Genomic DNA, 24,018 nt, shown 5'->3' with positions numbered 1-24,018 from the left:
GAGCAGTCACTTTTTCAGTTTCTCTAAAAGAAGAAAATACCTAGGAATAAATTCAACCAAGGCAGTGAAAATGGAAACATATCCCATGCTCACAGATTGGAAGAATTAATATTGTTAAAATGCCCAAACTGCCCAGAGCAACCTACAGATTCAATGCAATCCATACCAAAATTCCAATGATATTTTTCACAGAAATAGGAAAAACAATTCTAAAATTTCTTTGAAACCTCAAAAGACCCTGAATAGGCAAAGCAATCTTGACTAAGAAGAACAAAGGTGGAGGTATCATACTTCCTGCTTTCAAACTACATTACAAAGCTATAGTAATCAAACTAGTATGATATTGGCATGGAAACACACACATCAGATCAATGGAACAGGACAGAGAGCACAGAAATAAGCCCGAGCATCTAAGGCCAATTAAATTATGACACAGGAGTCAAGAATATACAATGGGGAAATGATAATCTCTTCAATAAATTGTGTGGGGAAAATTGGACAGCCACAAGTGAAAGGATGAAACTGGATGTCTATCTTATGTCTTACACAAAAATCAACTCAAAATGGACTAAAGATTTGAACCTAAGACCTGAAACCATAAAACTCCTACAAGAGACACAAAGGAAATGATCCTTGACGTCGGTCTTGCCTATCATTTTTTGGACTTGGCACCAGAAGTAAAGGCAATAAAAGGAAAGATAAACATGTGGGATTACATCAAACTAAAAAGATTCTGCACAGCAAAGGATATCATCAACAAAATGAAAAGGCCACGTATGTAATGGGAGAAAATATTTGCAAATTATGTATCTAACAAGAAATTAATATCCAAAATATATAAAGAACTCATACAATTCAGTCACAACAAAAATCCGATTAAAAACTTGGCAGAGAATCTGAATAGACATTTTTCCAAAAAAGACATACAAAGTCCAACAGGTACGTGAAAAGGTGCTCAACATCATTAATCAACAGGAAGACGCAAATCAAAACCACAATCAGCTACCACCTCAAACCTGTTAGGATGCCTATTATCAAAAAAACTTAAAATATAACAAGTGTGTGCAAGGATGTGGAGAAATTGGAACCTTTGTACACTGCTGGTGGGCACGTAAGTTGGTGCAGCCACTTACAGGAAACAGTTTGGAGGGTCCTCAAAAAATTAAAAATAGAACTACCATATGATCCAGCTTTCCCACTCCTGGTTATTTATCCAAAAGAAGTGAAATCATGACCTCAAAGAGATGTTGGCACTCCCGTATTCAATGCAGCATTATTCTCAATAGGCAAGGCATGGAAACAACCTAAATGCCCATCCACAAGTGAGTAGCTAAAGAAAAAGTGGTCTAAACAAACAACAGAATATTACTGAGACTTAAAGAAGAAGGAAATCCTGCCATTTGCAACGTGAATGAACCTGGAGGACGTTAAGCTAAGTGATATATGCGAGACACAGAAGAACAAATACTGCATGATCCTACTCATATGAGGTATCTCAAATAGCCAAACTCATAGAAAGAGAGCCTAGAATGGTAATTGCCAGAGATCAAGGGAGGAAAGGAAATGGCGCATTTCTGTTCAATGGGTGTGAAGTTTCAGTTACACGAGATGAATAAGTTCTAGAGATTTGCTGTACAATATTGTGCCTAGAACAATGAACAAAACTGTATTGTGTATTTACAAATTCGTTAAGAGGGTAGATCTCATGTTAAATGTTCTTACCACAGCAAAACATTAATTAGTTAGTTAAAAAGAAGTAGACGTTCTTTAAAAAAAAGAAAGAAAGAAAGAACAAAAAGATGAAGAAAAGTCTCAAATCAGTGATCTAAACTTCTACTTCAAGAAGGTAGAAAAAGAAGGGCCAAGCAAACCCAAAGCGAGGAGATGGAAAGAAATAATAAAGATAAGAGCAGAAATCAATAAAATTGAAAACAGAAAGCAATAGAGAAATCAATGAAACAAAAGCTGGTACTTTGAAAAAAAAATGAACTTGACAAAACTCTATCAAGAGATATTGAGAAAGAAAAGACACAGTTATCGACATCAGGAATGTAAGAGGAGAAATTACCAGAACCCACAGACGTTTAGAAGATAATAAGGGAGTTCTAAGAACAATCATGTCCATAAAGTCAACAGTTTCTATTAAATGGGCCAATTTCTCAAAAAACAGAAACTGCCAGATGTCACCCAAGATGAAACAGATAGCCTGACTAGTCCTATAACTAATAAAGAAATTGGATTCATAGTTTAATACCTTCTGAAAAAGAAATCTCCAGACCTGGTTGATTTTATCAGTGAATTCTACCACGTACTTAAGGAAAAATAAGACCAATTCTACACATTTTGTTCCGGAATGGAGAAGAGGAGTGAACATGTCTCAAATCATTTTCTGAGACCAGCATTGTCCTGACACTAACAACACAAGACTCTACAAAGAAAGAAAACTACAGACCAAAATTGTTTATAAGCACAAATGCAGAAATTCTCAACTAAATTTTAGACAATTGGATCCAGCAATATATGCAAGAATAGTAATTCATGACTCATATGGGATTTCTCCCAAGAAGGCAAAGCTGATTCAACAACCAAAAAATCAATCAATGTAATCCACCATGCCAGCAGACTAAAGTAGAAAAACCACATAAAGATATCAACTGATGCACAAAAATGATTTAACCAAATTCAGCATACATTCTTGATTAAAAAAAAAAACTTTCAGCAAACTAAGAATAGAGGGAACTTCCTGTCCCTACTAACAGCATCTAGAAACACCTACGACTAACATCCTCCTTCACAGTGACAGGCTGAATGCACCCTCCCCAAGACTGGAATCCAGGCGAGGACGCTCACCATCAGCACCCCTGTTCACCCACATCCTGTTAGTCGGAGTCAATGCAGTAAGGCAGGACGAGGACAGAAAAGTCACACAGCTTGAAAAGTCGAACTACAACTGTGCCTGTTTACAGACTTCGTAGAATCTACAACAAAACAAAATAAAATAGTAAAACAACTCCTAGAACAAGCAAGTGAGTTTAGCAAGCTAGCAGGATACAAGAACAACACATAAAAATTAATTTATTTAATTTAACAGCAAAGTCTAATTGGAAACTGAAATATTACAATGTCGTTTATGATAGGTCCTCATAAAAGAAAACTTGGGCATAAATAAAATATGGACGGGATCTGGATGCTGAGAACCACAAAATATTGATGAACGAAGTCAAAGAAGTTCTGAATAACTGAAGGAACGTACTATGTTTGTGGTTTGAAAGACTCAACGTAGTAAAGATGTCAGTTCTCCCCAAATCCAGCTAGAGATCAAGCCCAACCACAATCAAAATCCCAACAGGACTTTTTTTAAATCCCTCTTTGTAGACAGACAAGAGGATTGTAAACTTTGTATGGAAAGGCAAAGGAACTACAATAGATTTAACAATTTTGAAAGCGATGAATAAAGTTGGAGGACTTATACTCCCCACATTTAAGACTTCCTACGAAGCTACAGCAGTCAATACAATGTGACACAAAGATAATTGAAGAGAACAGAGAAGCCAGAAACAGACCCACACACATATAATCAATTGATTCTGAGCAAAGGTACAAACCCAATTAAATGAAGAAAGGATATTCCTTTCAATAAATGGAGATTTTACAAATGAACTTGGACCTGACTTCACAACTTATACAAAAATTAGTTCAAAATGGAGCATAAATCTAAATATAAATCATAAAACTATAAATTTTAGAAAAAATGTAAAAGAAAATCTTCGTGACCCAGGGTCAGGGTACCAGTCCTTAGACATGACATCATAAGCATGACCCATGGAAAAAAAGCAAGAAATCAGACGTTGTAAGTTTTAAAGTTTTGCTCTGTGAAAGACCCTGTTAAGAGAATGAAAAGACAACAGATGGGGAATAATATTTGTAAAAAATATATCTGGCACAGGACTTGTTCCAGAGTATATCAGAATATATAAAGAACTCTCAAAATTCCATAGTGTATGTGAAGAGAGTTCACTGTTTTACCTTCAACAAATGGGTAAAGCTCAAGCTTAATTCTGTTCTGGGTGCTCTGGGAGGCAGATGGAGGTGGTGAGGGTGGGAGTGTCTTCGCCTTGTGAGGATTGGAGAGAGGGGAGAAGGAAAACACCGGAAAACAACCACTTTTTTTAATGAACAAAAGATTTGAACAAACATCTCACCAAAGAGAATATAAAGATGGCAAATAAGCCCATGAGAAGATGTTTACCATCATTAGCCCCTAGGGAAATGAAAAATTAAAGCCACAATAAGACACCAGTACAAACCTGTTAGAATGGCTTAAAGAGAACAGTATTCACGCAACCTAGTGCTGGCAGGGATGGAAACAGCTGAATGTCTTATGCACTGCAAGTGTCTCAGTCTGCCCAGGCTGCTATAAGAAAACACCATAGACAGGGTGGCTTATAAACCACAAAAATTTGTTTCTCACAGTTCTGGAGGCTGGAAGTCCGAGATCAGGTCCCAGCATGGTAGGTGAGGTCCTTCTTCTGGGTGGCAGACGTCTGCTCGTATCTGAACAGGGTGGAAGCGGGGTGCTGGCTCTCTGGGGTGTCTTTGATCAGAGCACTAATCCCATTCAAAAGGGCTTCACCTGGCTCTCAGAACCTAAGCACCTTGCAAAGTCCTCACCTCCCAATTCTGTCCCCTTTGGGCAATAGGTTGTCAACATAAGAATTTGGGAGAAACACAAACATTTAGACCACTGCACTGGTAGAAAAGGAAAATTGCCAGTCACTCTGGAAAACAGTGAGGCTGTTTCTTATAAAATTTTGTCCTTTTTATAAATCAAGTCACAGCAACATTTTCGAGTCTGGCTCCCTTTGCTCATCATCATGCTCGTGAGATCCATACTCGCATTCAGTACTTCATTGGGCGAATGCGCCAAAATTTATTTTGTCCCTGATATTATTGGTGGGCATTTGGGAGGTCTCTGTCTTAGGCTTATAAACCTGGATGCAACCGTGAATGTGTCTTTTTGTGTGTCTCTAGGTGAGCATTTCTGTTGCGTGTACACCCAGGACTGGAATGGCAGAATCATAAGATGTGTGTGTGCATTAGGTCTTAGAAGCTGCTGCCACCTGTTTTCCAAAAGGGTTGTTTCTACTTAAATTCCCACCAGCCATGGTTCCAAATCCTGGCAAAACTAGCATTTTGTAGCTGTTTGCTTTTAGCCTTAAATTATACTAATGCAAACAAATATAATGTTTCCTGTGTCCTTTTCCAGCTTTTCTCCCTCTGAAGCTGGAGCATCTCTCCCACCCACCCAGGGGCCGCAGCTCTGGAGCGGAGCTGTGTTGGTGCCCCCTGGTGGCCGAGATGCGTCACAACAGGTATGTGGAGCCCTGTCTCTCCCAGGCTCACAGGTGCCCCCGAAATGAACCACACCTTTGATCTGACCCAACTGTGTCTCTAGGCACGCTGTTTGCTGTAGCAGCAATTTTAAAAAGGTACTAGTTTAGGGGTTTTTCCCGTTAGGCATTTTATTTAGAGGAATTTCAGGTAAAGAGTCAAATAAGATTTTTTTTTTTTACAAGCAAAATTGCTGGCAGATACTGTATTCAATCACTATAAAAACAACGAAGAACGTTAAAAAATCTTTCTTGTTATCCTACTGGATTTATTTACATGGATTTCTGCAAAGGGACACTCAAATACAGAAATTTTGAATTTTCTTTTAGTGAAATAAAGGCTTGGTATGGTCTTAATGATGACTGCATCTGTTACCTCTCTGAGTCCATCACCTCCTCAGCAGAGATGAGAATGAGAGCTGTTCTCAGGGTCTGCACTTTGGAATCTCCTGCGAGCTTTAAAACATACTGTTGCCCGGGTCTCACCCCCACAGCTACAGCTTAATTGGCCTGGGAAATAGGAATGCTAAAACTGCCGGGGCGGGGGAAGGGGAAAGGGGAGGGGTCTGGCCTGGTGGCACAGCGGTTAAGTGCGCATGTTCCACTTTGGCGGCCCAGGGTTCACCGGTTGGGATCCCGGGTGCAGACATGGCACCGCTTGGCAAGCCATGCTGTGGCAGGCGTCCCACATATAAAGTAGAGGAAGATGGGCACAGACGTGAGCTCAGGGCCAGTCTTCATCAGCAAAAAAGAGGATTGGCAGCAGATGTTAGCTCAGGGCTAATCTTCCTCAGAAAAAACTGCCAGGGGCTGTAATGGGTGGCAGAGTTTGAGAACCGTGATTTAGAGCTGTGGTTCTCAAAGTGTGGTTCCCAGACCAGCAGCATCAGCATCACTTAGAAACTGAGAAATGCAAAGTCTCAGGCCCCACCCAGATGTGCTGAATCAGAAACCAGGGATCTTGGATGAAGCAGGGTGTGGAAACCCAGAGGCCTCCCTGGGGTGAGCATCCTGCAGGGACCCAACAGACCGTGACCAACTTGAAGTTTGGGGGAGCGAGGCAACTTGTCTGGTTGGATGGAGCTGCCCTGTGACCAGAGTCCCAAGTTAAGACAGGTGAGGTGTCACACGCCCGCCTTCCCTCCAGCCCGGCTGAGGAGCCAGCACACCTGGGTCTCAGCTGATGATTCTGACTCAAACCGTGCTCCATCCTCTGTGCCACTCAGAGACTCAGTTTCTCACCGCTGGAAACATGGGTTACCTCTTCTGTTTCCTCCAGTGCCCACGCTTTCATCCTAGAAATGAGCTCCATAGAAACTAAATGTAGAAACTGTGGTCACCCCCCGTGTATTTCCCCACACCCCTGGACATGGGTGTGTTCTTCATATCTTTTGTTACATACTTTGCTCCTCCTGGACAAGGACACATCCTGTCTCTGAGCCCAGATATATCCCATGCTGTTCCCTGGATATCTCAGAATGGGTTTCCTCTTCACCTGTTGATTCAGGGACCCCGTCTGTCCCTTCTGGCAAATGGCCCCTCAGTCCAGGTCTCCCCAGACTTCTGTTGGTCTTCCTTCTCCCCTCTCTCCAATCCTCACAAGGCGAAGACACTCCCACCCTCACCACCTCCATCTGCCTCCCAGAGCACCCAGGACAGAATTAAGCTTGAGCTTTACCCATTTGTTGAAGGTAAAACAGTGAACTCTCTTCACATACACCGTGAGTCCTTTTCCTGCATGTGCTGTGGCTGAGTCTAAAAGCTTCACCTTCTCTAGAGTAAAACACACAGTAGATTCTTATCTTTACCGCAGTGCCATGGGTACCAATGGACCCACAGGGATCACCATGGAAACCACCAAAGATGGATCACGGTGGATCAAAGGATCTCCATGGGTCCCAACAGATCACCAGTGCTGACCACAGCCATACAGTTGATGATGCAATAGCATTTGTTTGGCTACAGGTAGGAAAACAAAGAGAAATTCTTGCTCTGGTGCTACCCTGAGGGAAGCGGATATGGGGAAGTTCCAAGACCTGCCCTCAGGAAGTCACCACCTCCCTCCTTCTTGAGATGAGCAGGAAGTCCAGATGCTGCCAGTGAGGATGGTCAGGACACAGCCTGGGATCCTGAGGAGAGGTGGGGCAGGGCTTCCTAGGCGATGGTAAAGATTCTCGATTCAGAAGGAGGTGGGGGTGCTGGCACTGCCTGGGTAAGAGGTGAGATGGAATTGAGGAGATGAGGAGGGAGGAATCCTGTGCTCCTTAATCCATCACTTTCTATTCAGACAGTCAGGCAAACGCAAACCCTGTCTCCATTCAGTTAGAAAGTTAACCCATTTTCCACTCACTGGTGGCCCTTTGGTGCCTGGAGGGTCCCAGGGACACCATCCTCTTGACCCCTGCTCCGGGTCTGAGTCTGAATCATTCCTCCACGATGTCCCCAGAATGCCCAGAGGGACTCCTCCACCTCAGCTCCCTCTCCTGGGATAGATGGAGAATCAGACTCCTCCCTGCCCTCCTCGCAGTGTCAGGGTCTGACAGGGATGGGGTTCCAGTGTGTTTGTGTGTGTGTCCGTCCCTACCAAGGTCTGTCAGATAAGCAGGAGGGGCTTTCCTTATATCCTGGCTGTCTGTCTCCCCCCTTCCCCCCAGCACTCTCCTCCAGAATCTGTCACGTGGGTGACCCCCTCCCAAATCTGATCTAATTCTCTCTCTGCCCTGCTGAGGCTGGCCTGGCCTAAGAGGATTGGAGCATTTGCTAAATGGGACCAGGACTGGGTCAGAGAACCTGCTGTGGGGACACCCAGGGGACAGGACGGCCACAAGAGGGGAGCAGAGTAAGCAGAAGATGGAGACAGAGGGGCAGAGAGAAGGCGGGAGGGGTCGCCCACAGTATTGGGTGGTGTGGATACCAAAGGAGGGAACACACTTGCTGGGTGTGCAGGAAACAGTGCTTATAAGATGAGCATGAACTTTATTAATGTTGCAATCGTCAAGCCCAAAACAATGTCCAGATAAGTTATTAGAATTAAAAAGAATTGGATCGGGTCTCTGTGTACAAAGTATATACATCAACTGATTCCTCTATACAGGACAAACAGATTTTTAAAATAAAATTTAAAATACTATCTAAAATGTCAGGCAATAATAAGACGAAGTACTCAAAATAAATCTACAGAAAGATGTATGTAAGGCCTCGGTGGTTAAACAGAAATACTTCCTAGAGAGTCTTGGAAACAACCAAATGAATGAATAAATAAGTAGTAGGCTTAGACTGGAAAGCTCAGTGTTGTAAACATGTCAATTAATCCCAGACCATTTATGGATTTAATGTAATTCCAGGATAATTCCGAACAAGGCCGGTCAAGTCCCTTTAGAAAGCTCTCGGGCAGCTTCCACCAAAGAGAAACACACACCGCGAGGAGCGATTTCACTGCTGGACGTCGGATCCCACAGACGTGCCCACGTGCACCCTAGATAACGAGACAGGGACGCTCAGAGCAGCGCGACCCCTGCTGGCCGCACGGTGAACAGCAAACGCCCTCTCCGCCGGTCGGATAAACGACGAGCGTCCGCGGGTCGGATAAACGAGGAGCGTCCGCGGGTCGGATAAACGAGGAGCGTCCGCGAGGCACACGAGTCACCAGCTGCGAGGACCAACCCGCCGCCGCTCCCCGCGCCCGCGTGGACGCACGTGCAGGCCGACGACACCCTGGTCCCCTCTGGCCCCGCGGGGTCTGCGCGGCTTTTCAGGGACAGAATCCTCTACAAATCCTGCAACCTCGCGGGGCCCGAGCCGTTCGCATCCGCAGAGTCCTCCCTCTTTTGGGACCCAGACGCGCAGGAGGGGGCGGGTCCCTCGCAGGGGTCACGGGGTGAGAAGAGCGCGGTGAAGTCAGGGATTGCAACAGGGTGCGGCGAGAAGTCCGAGGCGTAGGGGTCGTGAGGCCAGGCCGGGGCCGGGGCCGGAGCAGCAGGGACCACGTCCTGGGCGCCGTGCGCGGGGCCCCACCAGGCCTGGCCGGGGCTGCAGATGCTGGGCTCTGCTAGCGGGAAGATGCTCGCGGCGCTGGGCGGAGGGGGGCTGCAGAAACCTGGGCCCTCGGGGGGCGGGGGTCCGGCAGGAACAGGGACCGGCACCCGGGGCGGGGCTGGGGCTCCGGGGCCCCTGGGCACAGCGCGGGCTCCGCGGCCTCGCGGCCTGGATTCCTTGGCCCGGCGGTTCTTGAACCACACCTGGGGACGAGAGGGGCCAGGGGGGCGGTGTGAACGAGAGGGCCGCACGCCTGGCTCTGGCCCGGGTGGGAGGCTGCCCCCCTGGGAAGGGCCGGCTCAGGCCTCTCCCTCTGTCCCCAGATCTGATTAGGGGCTCCTGGGGTGAGGAGGCCGGGGGAGGGGTGCCGGGGCCAGGGGGCAGGGCTTGGCCACCCAGGAGCCCCGGGGGCCCGGAAGGGACAGGCCCGAGAGGGTCCCCAAGTTCACAGAGGCCCCGAGCTCTGGGCACCCGGAGTCCCCGCGGGCGTCAGTCTGGGCACAGTCCTGTCGCCGCTTTGCAGAGCTCAGCGCTGAGGCGGACTCGGGGCGCAGCCCTCGGTCCTCCCGGGGCCCCGTGCTGCTGGGTGACCCCGGCCAGCGCGCGGTCAGGGCCGCGGGGGGAGCCGGTCTGGCGGGGGCGGGGCCGGGGCCGGTGTCAGACCTGCACTTGGCGCTCCTGCAGAGCCAGCCGGGCCGCCAGGGCCTCGCGGTCCTCGTAGGTCGGGTACTTGTTCGTCTGGAAGCTGCTCTCCAGCTCCTGCTGCTGCTCCTTACTGTACACCGTGCGCTCCTGCCGCCGCCTCCTCGGGGGGCTTGGCGACGGTGGGGGACCTGGCCGAGGGGGAAACAGGGTGAGACGAGCCCCACGGACCGGCCCCGGCCCCCCGGGCACCCTCCCCCTGCCTGGGCCGGCCCCCGGGAGCAGGTGAGGGGCTCGGGGCGGAGGGCGGAGGCTCCGCTGTGATGAGGGTGCGGATGCGCAGCAGACGCCCTGGGTCCGGCCTGGCTCTCCCCCTTCCAGCCCCGGGCCCGCACCTGTCTGGGCCTCGGTGTCCACATCTTTGAAATGCGCCTGATAACACCACCCGTATCATTATTACACCTCCCCCCCTCCTCCGACCCCCTCCCATCGAAGGGCTGAAGCCACCCAGACACTTGCAGGGGCCACGGTGTGCCAGGCCCTCTGCTCAGCTCGCCCCAATAATGGAACTCCACTCCCCAGACTGCGCGAAGTCCTCCCCTCGCCACAGCCAGGAAGTCCTCCCCTCGCCACAGCCAGGAAGTCCTCCCGGATAGCTGGGCCCGTCTCTCGAAGCCCAGAAGGCCTCCCTGGCCTCAGCCACAGGATCCCACCCCCACGACCCCACCCACTGCCCAGGCCCCTCACAGCCGGCCCGGACTCACCCCTCAGAGACCCGGGTTCTTGCATCCTCGCGGCTGCTCTGCTCCCTGCGTTTGAGGCTCTGTCCACAGGGCCTGGGGCTTAAATCCCACCTCGGCGCTGTGCCCACCCAGGCCCACCCTAAGGGTCCGGGACCCTCCCTGTCTCGCCCCACCCTCAGCCCCGCCCCTTGCAGGAGACACGATGCTGGATTAATCCTTTCATTACTGAGCAGCTACTATGTGCCAGGTCCTCTGCTGGGGGCTGGGAACCCCGGTGGGAAGACAGCCTGGACCCTCCATCATGGGGCTCTAGCCCAGGGGACCCGGCATTGCCTGTGCAGTGGGGTCCCCATCTCAGGAAACGGCCCATCCTCCCAGCCAGCCAGCTCCCAGGGGCCATCCTCTCCCTTCCCAGTCCTGGGAGCCCCACCTCTCTGTCCAGGCACCATCCTCTCCTGCTGGATGGCCCAGCACCACCTCCCTTGTCCCCCTGGGCCACTCTCACTCCTCTGGTCCATTCTTCAAGCAGCCCCCCGGGGGCCCTGGACATGGGGACATCGGCAGACACACTGGGTCTGAGCATGGTTTGGTGTCTGTGCGGGTTTCCCGATGGGATGGAGGTCGGAGTGGGGTGCAGGGGTGCCCGCTTCCTTTTCTGAATGAAGGACCTGGGTCTGGCTCATGCGTTGGGTTCAGGAGCTTGAGTCTCAGGAGTCCAGCCCCTCTGAGCCACGTGGACCTGCGTCCAAGCATCAGACTGAGCTCCTGGCCCGGGCCGGGGTCTGCTGGGGCCCGGATCACGGAGGACACAACGGAGGGTGCTCAGTCCCCAGGGGACCTCGTTATAATCAGTGCGCATGAAAAGTAAACAGGTGGCCAAACGCAAAGTGAAGCTGAGCAGAGACATCTTGTCATCAGAGCTTTACCTCACCCTCTGGGCTGCCACTGGATGGTGGCCTCTGCCATAATTGGACGTTTATTCTGCTTCGTTTGTGGCAACATTCTGCCACAGTTGGATGTTTTTTCTGCTTTTGGGGCAGCTGGGAATGCCTTGGTCACCAAGACAATCGATGGCCCTGAGCTCAACAAGCAATAATCTAGCATTTTTCTTGGTCTGTAAGGTGTGACTAGATGGCCCCCTTCTCCCTAACTTTTCAAATGAAGTTAAATGCAACATTTTGCAGGTCTGATTGACAAAGACTGAGAAGAGGGACCAGGCCTGGGATAGGCAGGCGAGCGATGGGGAGTCTGACCTTCTGGTGCTTTGGGAGTGTAGGTTGGTTTTAGAGACAGACTTGGTGATACCTGTCAGTGTCCCTCTGCCATAGACCATAAGGAGGACACCAGTAGTGAGCAAATTTGAATATTGTCTCATTGCAATGAAGGTGATGAAGACCACGGAAATCCTACAAGGGTCTCCATAAGAGGGCGTTTGAGAGGACCTATATAGGATTTGGGCTTGTACGAAATGATTTTGGGGAAGATTCAAAGAAGAGTGACCTTTATGCCCAAAACAATTGAAATCAGGTACTCAAACAGACACCTGTACACCCATATTCATAGCAGCATTATTCACAATAGACAAATGTGGAAACAATGTTAACATCCATCGACAGATGAATAGAGAAACGCAGTGTGGTCTATCCATACATGGAATATTATTCAGGCTTAAAAAGGAAGGGAGTTCTGATACAGGCTACAACATGGATGAACCTAGAAAGCATTATGCTAAATGAAATAAAGCAGACAAGAAAGGACAAATATTGCAGGATTCCACTTTTTTGCCTCGAATAGGCAAATTCATAGAGACAGACAGTAGATTAGCGGTTACCAGGGACTAGGGGCAAGAGGGAATGGGGAGTTAGCGTTTAATGGGAACAGAATTTCAGTTGGAGATAAAGAAGTCCTGGAGGTGCATGGTGGTGATGGCTGCACAACCACGTGAGTGTACTTAATGCCACCAAAATGTACACTTAAAAATGGTTAAAGCGGTCAGTTTTATGTTATGTACATTTTACCACAATTTTGAAAAAAGATGAGTGGCTTTGCTCTGGGTTGGAGCCTGTCTGGAAATGGCGGTAATTCTATGATTGGGTATCTTCTCTAGAAGGGGAGGAGGATGGAGTGTTGCTAGAATTGTGATGTGTATAGAAAGTGTCACTAGTGTTTGTCTGAATGGGGGACATTGGTCTCTTATGATTTGGACAATGTTTGTGCTTCTGTGTTCAGACATGATTACCAGCAGGTCACTTCAACACGATCAAAGACTGGCCTTGCCCGTTTGTGTTTTGTGAAATTATATATTCAGCAGGAGGGCACAAGCCTTGTCTGCGAGTGCCAGGCCAGCTCCTGGCTGTTGGGAGATGCTTTTCTCTTTCTCTTCTTTAGCCAGCTCCCTTGAACTCAACGTGCCTAGTGCCCCAGCACTTGGGAATCCCTGGAGAGCCTTATCTTTATCAGCCGCCTGACCTTGGGCAAAGCTATCCTTCCCAGCCACACTTGGCTTTCCCCACCTGTACAACGGGCTTAGCTCATTGTCTGCCCCACACGTGCCTGGAAACATTCAGGCTGACATCTGGTCAGAAGACAACCTTTCACAACAACTCAGAGAACCCACCCCGTCCCCACAGCTTTGCCCCCAGGGCAGAGCAACTGGTTTCTCTGCCTGGCCTCCACCCTGAAGGAGACACAGATGAAACATTATTGCCTGCAAAACTCATTAGCACCTCATATTGTCTAAGCCAATGATTTTCAAATTCTAGTGAGCATTAGAATTTCCTGAAGGGCTTGTCGAACCCCAGATTACTGAGCCTCCTCCCCAGAGCGTCTGATTCAGTAGGTCCAGGGGTGGGGCACTGGCTTGTTCCAGGGGCAGGAAGCGGCAGGCGAGGCACGGGCAGGAGGATGGAGGGGTGAGCCAGGATTGTGCCAGGCCTGGGGGGAGCTCTGAGGGCATTCCCAGAAAACAGAGAGAGAAAACAAAAGAGATAGGAAGACAGACAGACACGAGAAATGGAGGCAAACACAAAAAAATATATAAGATAAAGAGAGCAAGGAAGAGAGAAAGAGAAATGCAGAGACATTTTTCTTATGTGCCAGCCACTATTTATTATACGTGCCTTATATTTATTAACTGTTGTCTCAGCTGACTGCATCCCTTACTGTTAGTCCCTCCCTCTGCCATGTCAGACTGTCTCTACCCTGCACCCTCTCTTCTCCAAATTGGGTGGACAGGACACTGTTCTCTATCCCTCAGAAGAATCTTGTGACTCTGTCACTCCATTTCACATAAATTCTCTCTCTACTTTTGTGCCCTCCAAAATCTTCCCTTCTGTCCCCAAATATCCATTTCCCAAATTCCTATATAGTTTTTAAGTTTATGTGTCCTTCTGTCCATCCATCCATCCATCCATCCATCCATCCACGTATCTTTCCATTATCTAACCCTCTATCTATCTATCTATATCCCAGCTGGTTCTGAGAACAGAGATTTCTTGAACCAAATTCAGGAGCAAAATGGAGAGGCAAAGAAGTGTAGAAATGTGAAGAGAGGACATAGGTACAATTTCGCTCCCATACGCACAGCCCGTATCTAAGAGGACACGCAAGAAGAAGCTGAGACCGGTAGGCACCTGGAAGGGACACTGGGTGGCTGGGAGAATTTTCATGACACGCATTGCAAACTCCCCATAGGGCAGAGTTATTAATGATGCAAACATATATTAAATAAAACAAAGTCTAGTCTCTTCTTAGAAAATTGGTTCCTTTTTTCTGATCTCTCTGGACCACATTCTCTTCCTTCTGGGAACAAGCATCCTTTTTCCCAAGTTCATCCGAACTTCAGGTTGACTCCGTGGAAAATAGCCCCCTTTTCCACCTACGGCTCTGTGCTTCAGCATTTCTCTGAAAAATGTCTCCCCTTTGGCCGACCTATCTGGGCCTCTTTTTGTCCTCCCTGGTAAAGGGACTACAACCTCATCAGCAGGGAAAATTTTTTTTGGAAAACAGAAGAAATGTTTCATTGAAGGACAACATCGGTTCAGAAAAATGCACAAATCAACGGGTTATCACAATGTGAACACACCTGTGTCCACCTCCCAGAGTGAGACACAGATTATTCTCAGCAACACTGAAGTTCTCTCACGCAGCCCCCACAAAGATAACCACTACCCTGCCCTCTGATGCTGCAGGTTCGTTTTGCCTGTTTTTTTTGAAATTTACATGCAGAGAACCATAGAATGGTGTCCTCCTTTTTCTTGGCCTTCTTTCATTCATCATTGTTTGCAAGGGTCATCCTGTTGCCTGTAGCCACAGTCTGTCTGTGCATTCTGATGTCTGTGCGGTTTTCCGTTGCACGATAGAGCCCCATTAATTTATCTGCTCTCTTTTCTGTGTCCATTTGGTTTGGTTCCAGCGTTGTGTTATTGCCAACAATGTCGCTGTGAACATTCTTGTGACTGTATTCTGATACACGTATGTACTACGCATTTTTTGTTGGTATATTCCCAGGAGTGTAATTTCTGGGCCGTAGAGGGAGTATTTTCCCAAACGTAGTAGATAATGCTTAATAGATTTCCAAAGTGATTTTACCAGTTAATACTCCCAGTTACTCCATATCTTCGCCAAAACTTGGCATGGTCAGTCTTTGAATTTTAGCCATGCTGATGGATACATAGCAGAAGATCATGGTGGCTTTATTTTGTATTTTCCTGATGACCGATGAAGTTGGACACCTTTTCCATTCATTATGGTCTACTTTAATCTTTTTTCTGTTGTGTTGTAGAGTTTTCTGTGTAGAGATCAGACACAGATTTTGTTAGGTTTTTTCCCAAAGTATTTGCTATTATCGTAAATTGTATCCATTTTTAAAAATTTGTTTCCTAATGGTTTGTGGCTGGAATATAGAAAAATAGTCAGTTTTTGATATATTGACTTGTTTCCAATGACCTGGTGAAACTCTCATATTAATTCTAAACAATTATCTATAAATTATTTTGGGTTTTCCACCCAAACAATCATGTCATCTGTAAACAGTGATAGTTTTCTTTCTTTCTTTCTAAATCAGTATGACTTTTATTTCCTTTTTATTTATTTATTTTATTTGAGGAAGATTAGCCCTGAGCTAACATCTGCTGCCAATCCTCCTCTTTTTGCTGAGGAAGACTGGCCCTGAGCTAACATCCGTGCCCATCTTCCTCTACTTTATATGTGGGACGCCTGCCACAGCATGGCTTGCCAAGTGGTGCCATGACCACACCCGGGATCTGAACCTGTAAATCCTGGGCCACCGAAGTGAAACATGCACACCTAACTGCTGCGCCACTGGGCCGGCCCCTCATTTTTATTTTCTTGATTGCGTGGACCTTAGTACAGTGTTGAAGAGAAGCGGTGAGGACAAGATATTCCTGTGTCATTCCCAGGAACAGAAAGAAAGCTTTCAACATTTTAACGTTAAACATAATGTTTTCTACAGGATTATTTTGCAGATACCCTTTATCAAATTAAGGAATTCACTTCTCTTCCTCATTTCTAAGAGTTTGTTATTTTTAATCAAAAGTGGATTTTGAGGGGGCCAGCCCAGTGGTGCAGTGGTTAAGTGTGCATGTTCCACTTCAGCAGCCCAGGGTTCGCCGGTTCGGATCCCGGGTGTGGACATGGCACCGCTTGGCAAAAGCCATGCTGTGGTAGGCGTCCCACATATAAAGTAGAGGAAGACGGGCACGGATGTTAGCTCAGGGCCAGTCTTCCTCAGCAAAAAGAGGAGGATTGGAGGGGGATGTTAGCTCAGGGCCAGTCTTCCCTAAAAAAAATGGATTTTGAGTTTTATCAAATGCTTCTCCTGTGCATATTGAGATGATACTATCTACTTGTTATATTAATGTGGCAGATAAGCTTCCTTGTTTTTTTTACTATTAAACCAATCGTGCATTTCTGGAATATAATCAACTTGATCCCATGTATTATTATTCCATTATATATGCTGGACTCTGTTTGATAATATTTGTCTAGGACTTTTATATCTGAGTTCATGACCTATAGTGTTCCTTTATTTTAGTGTTCTTGCCAGGTTTTTGATACCAAGGTTATGCAGGCCTCATGAAATAAAATGAAAAGTGCTCCCACTCTTTCAATTCTCTAGAAGTTTACCTAAGATCAATGCAATTTATTTCTTAATTGTTATGTGGAATTTATCAGTGAAGCCAAATGGGCATGGAGTGTTCTTCGCGTGAAAAATTTTAATTACGGATTACTCTCCTTTAATAGGACTGTTCAGATTTTCTATTTTTGTGTGTGCTTGCTTTGGAAAATTGTGTTTTGCTAGGAATTTGTCATCTAAATTTTCAAATTTCTTGGCATGAAATTGTTCATAATATCCTCTTATGATCATTAATGCCTTTTTCATTCTTGATATTGGTAATTTCTCTCTTTCTCTCTTTGTTAGTATTATCCAGAGCTATTGACTTTATTCGTCTCTAACAAAACAGCTTATGCCTTTGTTGTTTTTTTAATTGTACAATTTTATTTCTATTAATTTCTGCTCTCGTCTTTATTACTTCTCTCCGTTCTGATTTCTTGAGATGATGCTCAAAATGGTTGATTTCAGTCTTCTTATCTGGTGTCTGATATATCTCTTAATGCTACAGATAAATCAACTGGAAATCAGAATATTATAAACAAGCGTATGTCAATAAGTTGGACAACTTAGAGGAAACGGACAAACTCCTTGAGGAATACAACTTCTTGAAACTGACACAAGTAGAAATTTTAAAATTTGAACAATTCTATATCTGTCAAATAAATAAAACACATAATTAACCTTCCTACGAAAGAGCTGCAGGCCCATATGTTTCACTGGCGAATTCTCTCACATGCGTAAGGAGGAATGAATGCCTCGTACGCACTCCCCTCCTGACATCTCTCTTGTCTTGTCTTTCTCTGCCTAATCTCCTTCCCCTCTCTGCCTTCCGTTCCTCCTTCTCGGAATGCATTTTCCTCTCCGTCTTCACCCCCTCTTCATTTCCCTCTCTCTCTCTCTCATCTCCTCCATTCTTTGAGGGGGGCTGAAAGTATTATCTTTGAAGTCACCAAACAGGGGTTTCCCTTGCACGCTGTGTGGCCCCAGAGCCATCCCATTCCCATCTCCCAGCCTCTGTGTCTCCATCTTTAACCTGAGAAACACCAGGAAGGCTGGGGCTGGATCCCATTTTTTTTTTTAACCTCTCCTGATCCGTACAATAGGGGAGACGGAGGAGGGCCTCTACCCCATGAGGTGGTAAGGAAGATTCAATGCGGGAGGAATACAAGGAAAGGGCCCAACAGTGCTTGGCACATCGTAAGCGCTCAGTAAAGAGTTTAGCTGTGATTTTTATAATTATTGTGTGTCCCGGGCATGATTCCACATGCAAGGGAAAGGAGTGAGGAGGGCATGTCTTGGTTAAAACTCAGCTGTCTCCACAATGTCCCCTCCCCCGTGGTCATGAGTCTGAAGCTAATCCCCACCAATTCCCCTGCCATTCTGCTGAGGCTGGACCGTCGTGGTAAGAGGATTGGAGCATTTGCTAAATTAGTCCTGTTCAGGGACAGAGGAAAGAGCGAGGGAGGGGCTCTGAGATCAAGAGGGGGAGGCGGGAGGATGGAGACACATGGGGGTGAGGGGAGAGATGGAGAGAGGACAGAAACACTGAGATGGAGGAAGGAAGAACTGGGGAGAAGAGAAGCAGAAGTGAAAGGCAGGGGGCCGGCCGGTGGCACAGCGGTTAAATTCAAATGTTCTGCTTTGGTGGCCCGAGGTTTGCCAGTTTGGATCCTGGGTGCCGACCTAGGTACCACTTGTCAAGCCATGCCATGGCAGGCGTCCCACATATAAAGTAGAGGAAGATGGGCATGGATGTTAGCTCAGGACAAGTCTTCCTCAGCAAAAAAGAGGAGGATTGGTGGCAGATGTTAGCTCAGGGCTAATCTTCCTCAGGAAAAAAAAAAAAAAAAAGAAGTGAAAGGCAGGACCAAAACTGGGGGGAGGGGGAAAATGCCAAGAGGGTCCAGAGGGTCTACACCCCAGAAAGATGAATATAAACCCCGATTCTACTTCTTCCTAGCTATGGGACCTTGGGCCAGTGACCTGACCTCCCTCTGCCTCAGCTCTGTCATCTGTGAAGTGGGGATAACTAATAATAGCATCTCTCTGATAATAATACAATCTCTCTAGTGGGTTATTTTGAGAATTAAACATCAGGACTGGCTTTCACCAATGTCTGGCAAGTTGTACCTGCTAAGTAAATTTTTCTTGCTTTTCTTTTCCTTCCGATTTGTGGAGGGATAATCTATATGCTATAAAGTCCACTCATGTTAAGTGTAAATTTGATGAGTTTGCGCAATTGTATACAGTCATGGAACACCACCGTCATCAAGATACAGAACATTTCTAGCTCCCCAAAAAGATCCCCTTTTGTTCCTTTGTAGTGAATCCTGTCGGCTACTCCCGCCATTTGCTTTCCGTCGCTCTAATTTTACCTTTTCTAGAATTTTCTATCAGTGGAATCAGGCAGTATTTACTGCTTTGAGCCTGGGTTCCTTCACTCATTATCATGCTATTCATCCATGCTGTTATGTGTGACGCTGAGGAATATTCCATTGTCTGGATGTACCAGTCTGTTTATCCGTTCACCTGTTGACGGACATTTGGGTAGTTTCCGGTTTGGGGCCATTATGAACCGAGCTGCCATGAACAGCACAAGTACAAGTTCAGTAAAAAAAAAATTAGGTTCAGGTAAACATTTAGCATGACGTCTTCAAGGTTTATCCATGTAGTAGCCCGGATCAGCGCTTCATTTCTTTTTGTGGCTGAGTAATATTCCATTGTCTGGCTACACCACATCTTGCTGATCCATCACCAGATGATGGACATTTGGGTTGTTTCCATCTTTTGCTTGCTGTGAGTAGTGCTGCCATGAACAGGATGCACGAGTTTTTGTTTGAATACTTGTTTTCAGTTCTTTGGGGTATATAGTTAGGAGTAGAATTGCCAGGGCACTATCTAGATCCAGAACTTTTTTGTCACCCCAGATGGAAACCCCGTACCCAGTACCCACTAAACAGTCACTTCCCATCCCCCCTGCTCCCAGCCCCTGCCAACCACTCATCAGCTTCCTGTCTCTATGGATTTGCCTATTCTGGACGTTTCACATAAATGGAGTCCTACAATACGTGGTCTTTTGTGTCTGGTTTCTCCTGTGAATGTACTTAACACTGCCTCATTGCATACTCTAAAATGGTAAAAATGGTCCATTTCATGTGATGTGTATTTTACCACAAAAATAAATAAATGTTTGTTGGGCTCTCAATGTAGACCAGGCTTTGGGACTCCGTATTTAATATAATAATCTCATTTCATTTTCTCAGTGTAGGTCTTCTTGATGCTGCATGTTACAGGTAGGGAAACCCAGGCTGGGAAAAGTGAATTGCCCAAGGTCCTATGACCAGAATGGCTGAGCCAGGCTCTGACAGTAAGTCTGTCTGACCCGTCAGTTCTGGATTTGGGCGCCCCCACCCTGCTCACACACACACACACACACACACGCGCGCGCGCAAACCTTAACCTGAGACCCAGAGATTGAGAGGAGCAGAAGCAGAGAAAGATGACTTTGAGTTGAGGAAAGAGAAAGTCAGAGGCAAAGAAAAAGAGAAAAAGGAGAAAGAAAAAGATAAAAATCCAGCAAAAATAAACGGCGACCTGGGAGACAGGAGAAAAAATAAAGGAAAGAGGTAGAGGAAAGAAGAGATGAGAGAGGAATGGAGGAAAGCTGAAAGGGACCCTGGAAGAAGAGATGGAAGGAGAAAGGGAGAGATGCAAGATGAAGCTGCAGAAGACCAGGTGGGGATGGGGAGCTGTTGAGGCAGGAGGGGCTCTGGGGGGGCCCAGTGAGGTCACAGCAGGTGGGAGCTGGCCGTCTGGAGCCCAAGTCCCTGCTTAATTGGCTTTGGAAGAGAGCAAGGAAAAGACGGTGACCAGACAGAGGGGGCACGTGGATGGACACACGTCCCCAGAGCACGAAGCTAGGGGAGAGGGGAAGGACACAGCAGTCCCTGTTTCCATCTCCCCTCATCTGCCCCTCCACGGAAATAAAAAAATCACCCAGACTTTAAACAGGATTCAACAGTTTAATCAGTTTCACTCTGCTGGGGGCTAGAGAAGGGAGACCTGGAGTTCCAGGGACTAGGAAAGGGGAGGACACTGGGCCTGACCCAGAACGAGGGAGGCCCCTGGCTCCTCCTTTCTGTCTGCACTTTCCTTGTCTCTCTTCCTGGCTTTAGGAAGTAGAACCTTTAACATCCCCCAATGGACAGCGGAAGAAGCAGCGTTCAAGGAGGCTGGCCCAGAAAAAGGAAGCTGGGACCTCCCAAGCAGAGTCTACTCCTCGCTAGAGAAGTCTTGGAAGACCCCGGCAAAGGGGTCTCTTGAGGTCTCACCCTCATTGGCCCGTGACTGTGGCCCTCAATCTCTATTATTTTCCATCCTTCTCTGGAACATCCATCCTTCAAGCTCTCCCGATCCCCTTATCAAGCTGCCTTTGAATTGTTTGCACAAGACACACCCTCCCCCGTGAATGGGGAAGTCCACGGGGCAAGGAGAGGTTCTCATTTACTCCTCAGACTGCAGCCTCCAGCACAGAGCGTGGGAGTCTCTGCAGAACGAATGATTGACATAGGATTCTGGCCCCAACCTTTGCACAGATCCAGAGCACACTGGCATCTCCTCCTTGTCCCTCCCCTGAGACTTTTGTCTGGATCCCCCATCCCACACCCCGACATATGCCATCCTCCTCTGTTTATACTTTCTGCCCCACACTGGACTCTGAGCCACTTCTGGGTCTAATGTCCCAGAGCCCAGCACGACTCAGTCCCATGAGAGATGGTCAAGCGGTGTGTTGAGTAAGCCATCTTTGTGGACTCCAGTGATCGCAGTGTGCCCCTCAGAGGTCTAGGCTGTGTGGACCTCTTGTGCCCTGGACCCAGAAAAATCATCTGATGCCTCCCAGCCTCTCTTCACCTGCCATCCCTGCTGCACCAGGGCCAGCTCGTACCAGCTCATGAGCGCTCATCAATTCTCAACTCCAAGTTCGGTGACTTCAGATTGGCGGCTAGAAATCAGCCAGGGTGGAAGTATTTACACCACGGAAATGGGCCAATGCTATTGATTATCTCTTCCTCTTCCTCGGAGAGCCCATCATTAATCTTCTGCCAGCATCCCACCGCCTCCCCGCCCTGCTGTCTTTCACCCCTTGCCTTGTGAAAGCCACCAGCGAAAGGCTCCTGTCTCCTGCCTCCTTCAGTGGAAAATGAAGGGAGAATCTAGACAGAAGAGGCAGGGGCCAAGGCACCAATCTTCCAGGAGTGGCAAAATGCCTGAATCCTTCTTGAAACTCTCACATTGCTTGTCTCCATGACCGTGGGTGTAACTGTACTGAAAGGAATATGGTGTTGCCCCAGGAAAACTTCCTCAGGCCAAGTTATGTTATCCGATCCCACAATCGAAATTGAAAACAAACCATCTAAAAGAGGGAATGGATGTTTGAAATATGGGGCTTCCTCCGAATCCTTCCCTCGACCCCCCCCCCGTCTCTTGTACATCTATAGATGGGAAGCCTGTCCACCTCCTCTTCTCCTTGAAATACCCGCCCCCGTGCAACAACCACCGTTCCTCCAACGTTCGGGTGAAATTCACCTTCAGAAAATCCTAAAACCAGGGAAAAAGAAGTAGACATGGAACAGGCAAATTGCCTTCCATTCTCCTACCAAATATGCCCGTTGCCAAAGTCCTGATGGACGAGTGATCAAACGATGAAACGTCTTTAAGAAGCTAAGAGGAAAATATATATATATGTATGTATATCCAACAGCTCCCTAAACCTACCATGTAAACCTGACATTTGTGAAATCTGTAAAATCGCCAGGGAATTTTTTTTAATTTAACCGTATGATTGGCCTAAGGTTCCATAACGGGGCCTCTTAAGGTCTGTCTTTGGAATTTCTAGAAGGATCTCTAGCCACGTGCTAAAGAAGTGTCCCAAATGGAAAGTTAAGGAATCGAGCCTCCCTCCCTGTTTGTTCAAGGGCATCTAGATTCAAACCTAAACATTGCCCCCAAATCAACTGCAAGCTTGGTTTAATTTTCGTCTCAGGGCGAATTCTCAGCACCAGTTTCTGGAGTCTGGGGCTCACGGTCTAGGACGCCAGTGAGAATCCATGTGAGATGGTGTTGGGTTGAGAGAATTAGTGGGACCCGTTGAGCTGCCCCAGGATGGGGGGGAGCCCCTCTCCCAGGGAGGAAAAGGGGTGGACTGTGTTGAGCTAAGATGCACATGGAGCCAAAGAGGCCACAACCTTTGGAAGGATTGCTAGCTCCTGCTGCTTTCCCAAGGACACCATCCAAGGATCTAAGCTGCAAGGAGGCAGATTTAGAGAAGAGGTGGAGAGAGGTGGAGAGTAGCTTCTACAAGATCTGAAACTTCCAGGCACTCTGATCCTTGTAGTCCAGGGGATCCATGGGGTTGTAGGTGAATTTCCAGGTGCCTGTGGGGTCCTTGAATTCCAAGCTGTCCACAGGGCTGTAGGTGCCGTAGCTCTGGCCTGACAGGGAGGTGGGGGACTGGGCCAGGGAGGGTCCCACGGAGGGGCCTGAAAGGGGGCTGAGAGCTGGGCCCCCCAACTGGGGCACCATGGGAGAGAGGTAGGGATCCAGGCCACTGAAATAGGAGCTTGGAGACCCATAGGCTGACGGGGAAGAGCAGAAAGCAGAGGCAGGGGCGTAGGTCATGGCATAGGGCGCTGAGGTCAGAGAAGGCCCTGAGGCCACAAGCCCAGCCCGTTGGGCCTCGGGCAAAGGAGACTCTGAGGCCGGACTCCAAATGGACACGGTGGCCACTGCCGTGGTGGGGGAGCCCGAGGGGCCAGGTAGAGGGGGGCTGTAGGAATCTGAGATGCCCAGGGGGTCTGGACAGACATCTGTGGAGGGTCTTGGGGATGCTCCTGCCTTCCTCTTGGCAGGACGAGCTTTGGCTTGTGCCCCTGGGGGCTGCTGCTGCTGTTTCTGCTGCTGCCGCTGCTGTCTGCACTTAGCCCTGCGGTTCTTGAACCAAACCTGGGGATTGAGAGGGAAAATCGTGCAGGTGAGTAGGGAAGAGGCCCAGGAGAGCCCTCGTGGTGCCCAG

General features: G+C 47.7%; 1 protein-coding gene across 1 annotated transcript in view; it reads right to left on the bottom strand.

Annotated features, from left to right (window-relative positions):
- Positions 1-20,981: 20,981 nt before the first annotated feature.
- Positions 20,982-24,018, bottom strand: part of CRX (cone-rod homeobox) — a 6,399-nt gene continuing 3,362 nt past the window's right edge. The window contains exon 3 of the mRNA XM_008544224.2: positions 20,982-23,948. Coding sequence (XP_008542446.1) covers positions 23,301-23,948 — 648 coding nt within the window. The 3' untranslated portion in view covers positions 20,982-23,300. The remainder of the gene's footprint in view (positions 23,949-24,018) is intronic.

This window comes from Equus przewalskii, chromosome 9 (assembly GCF_037783145.1).
Source record: "Equus przewalskii isolate Varuska chromosome 9, EquPr2, whole genome shotgun sequence".
NCBI lineage: Eukaryota > Metazoa > Chordata > Mammalia > Perissodactyla > Equidae > Equus > Equus przewalskii.
The sequence above is the reverse complement of the archived record's forward strand: the minus strand, read 5'-3'. Positions and strand labels throughout refer to the sequence as shown.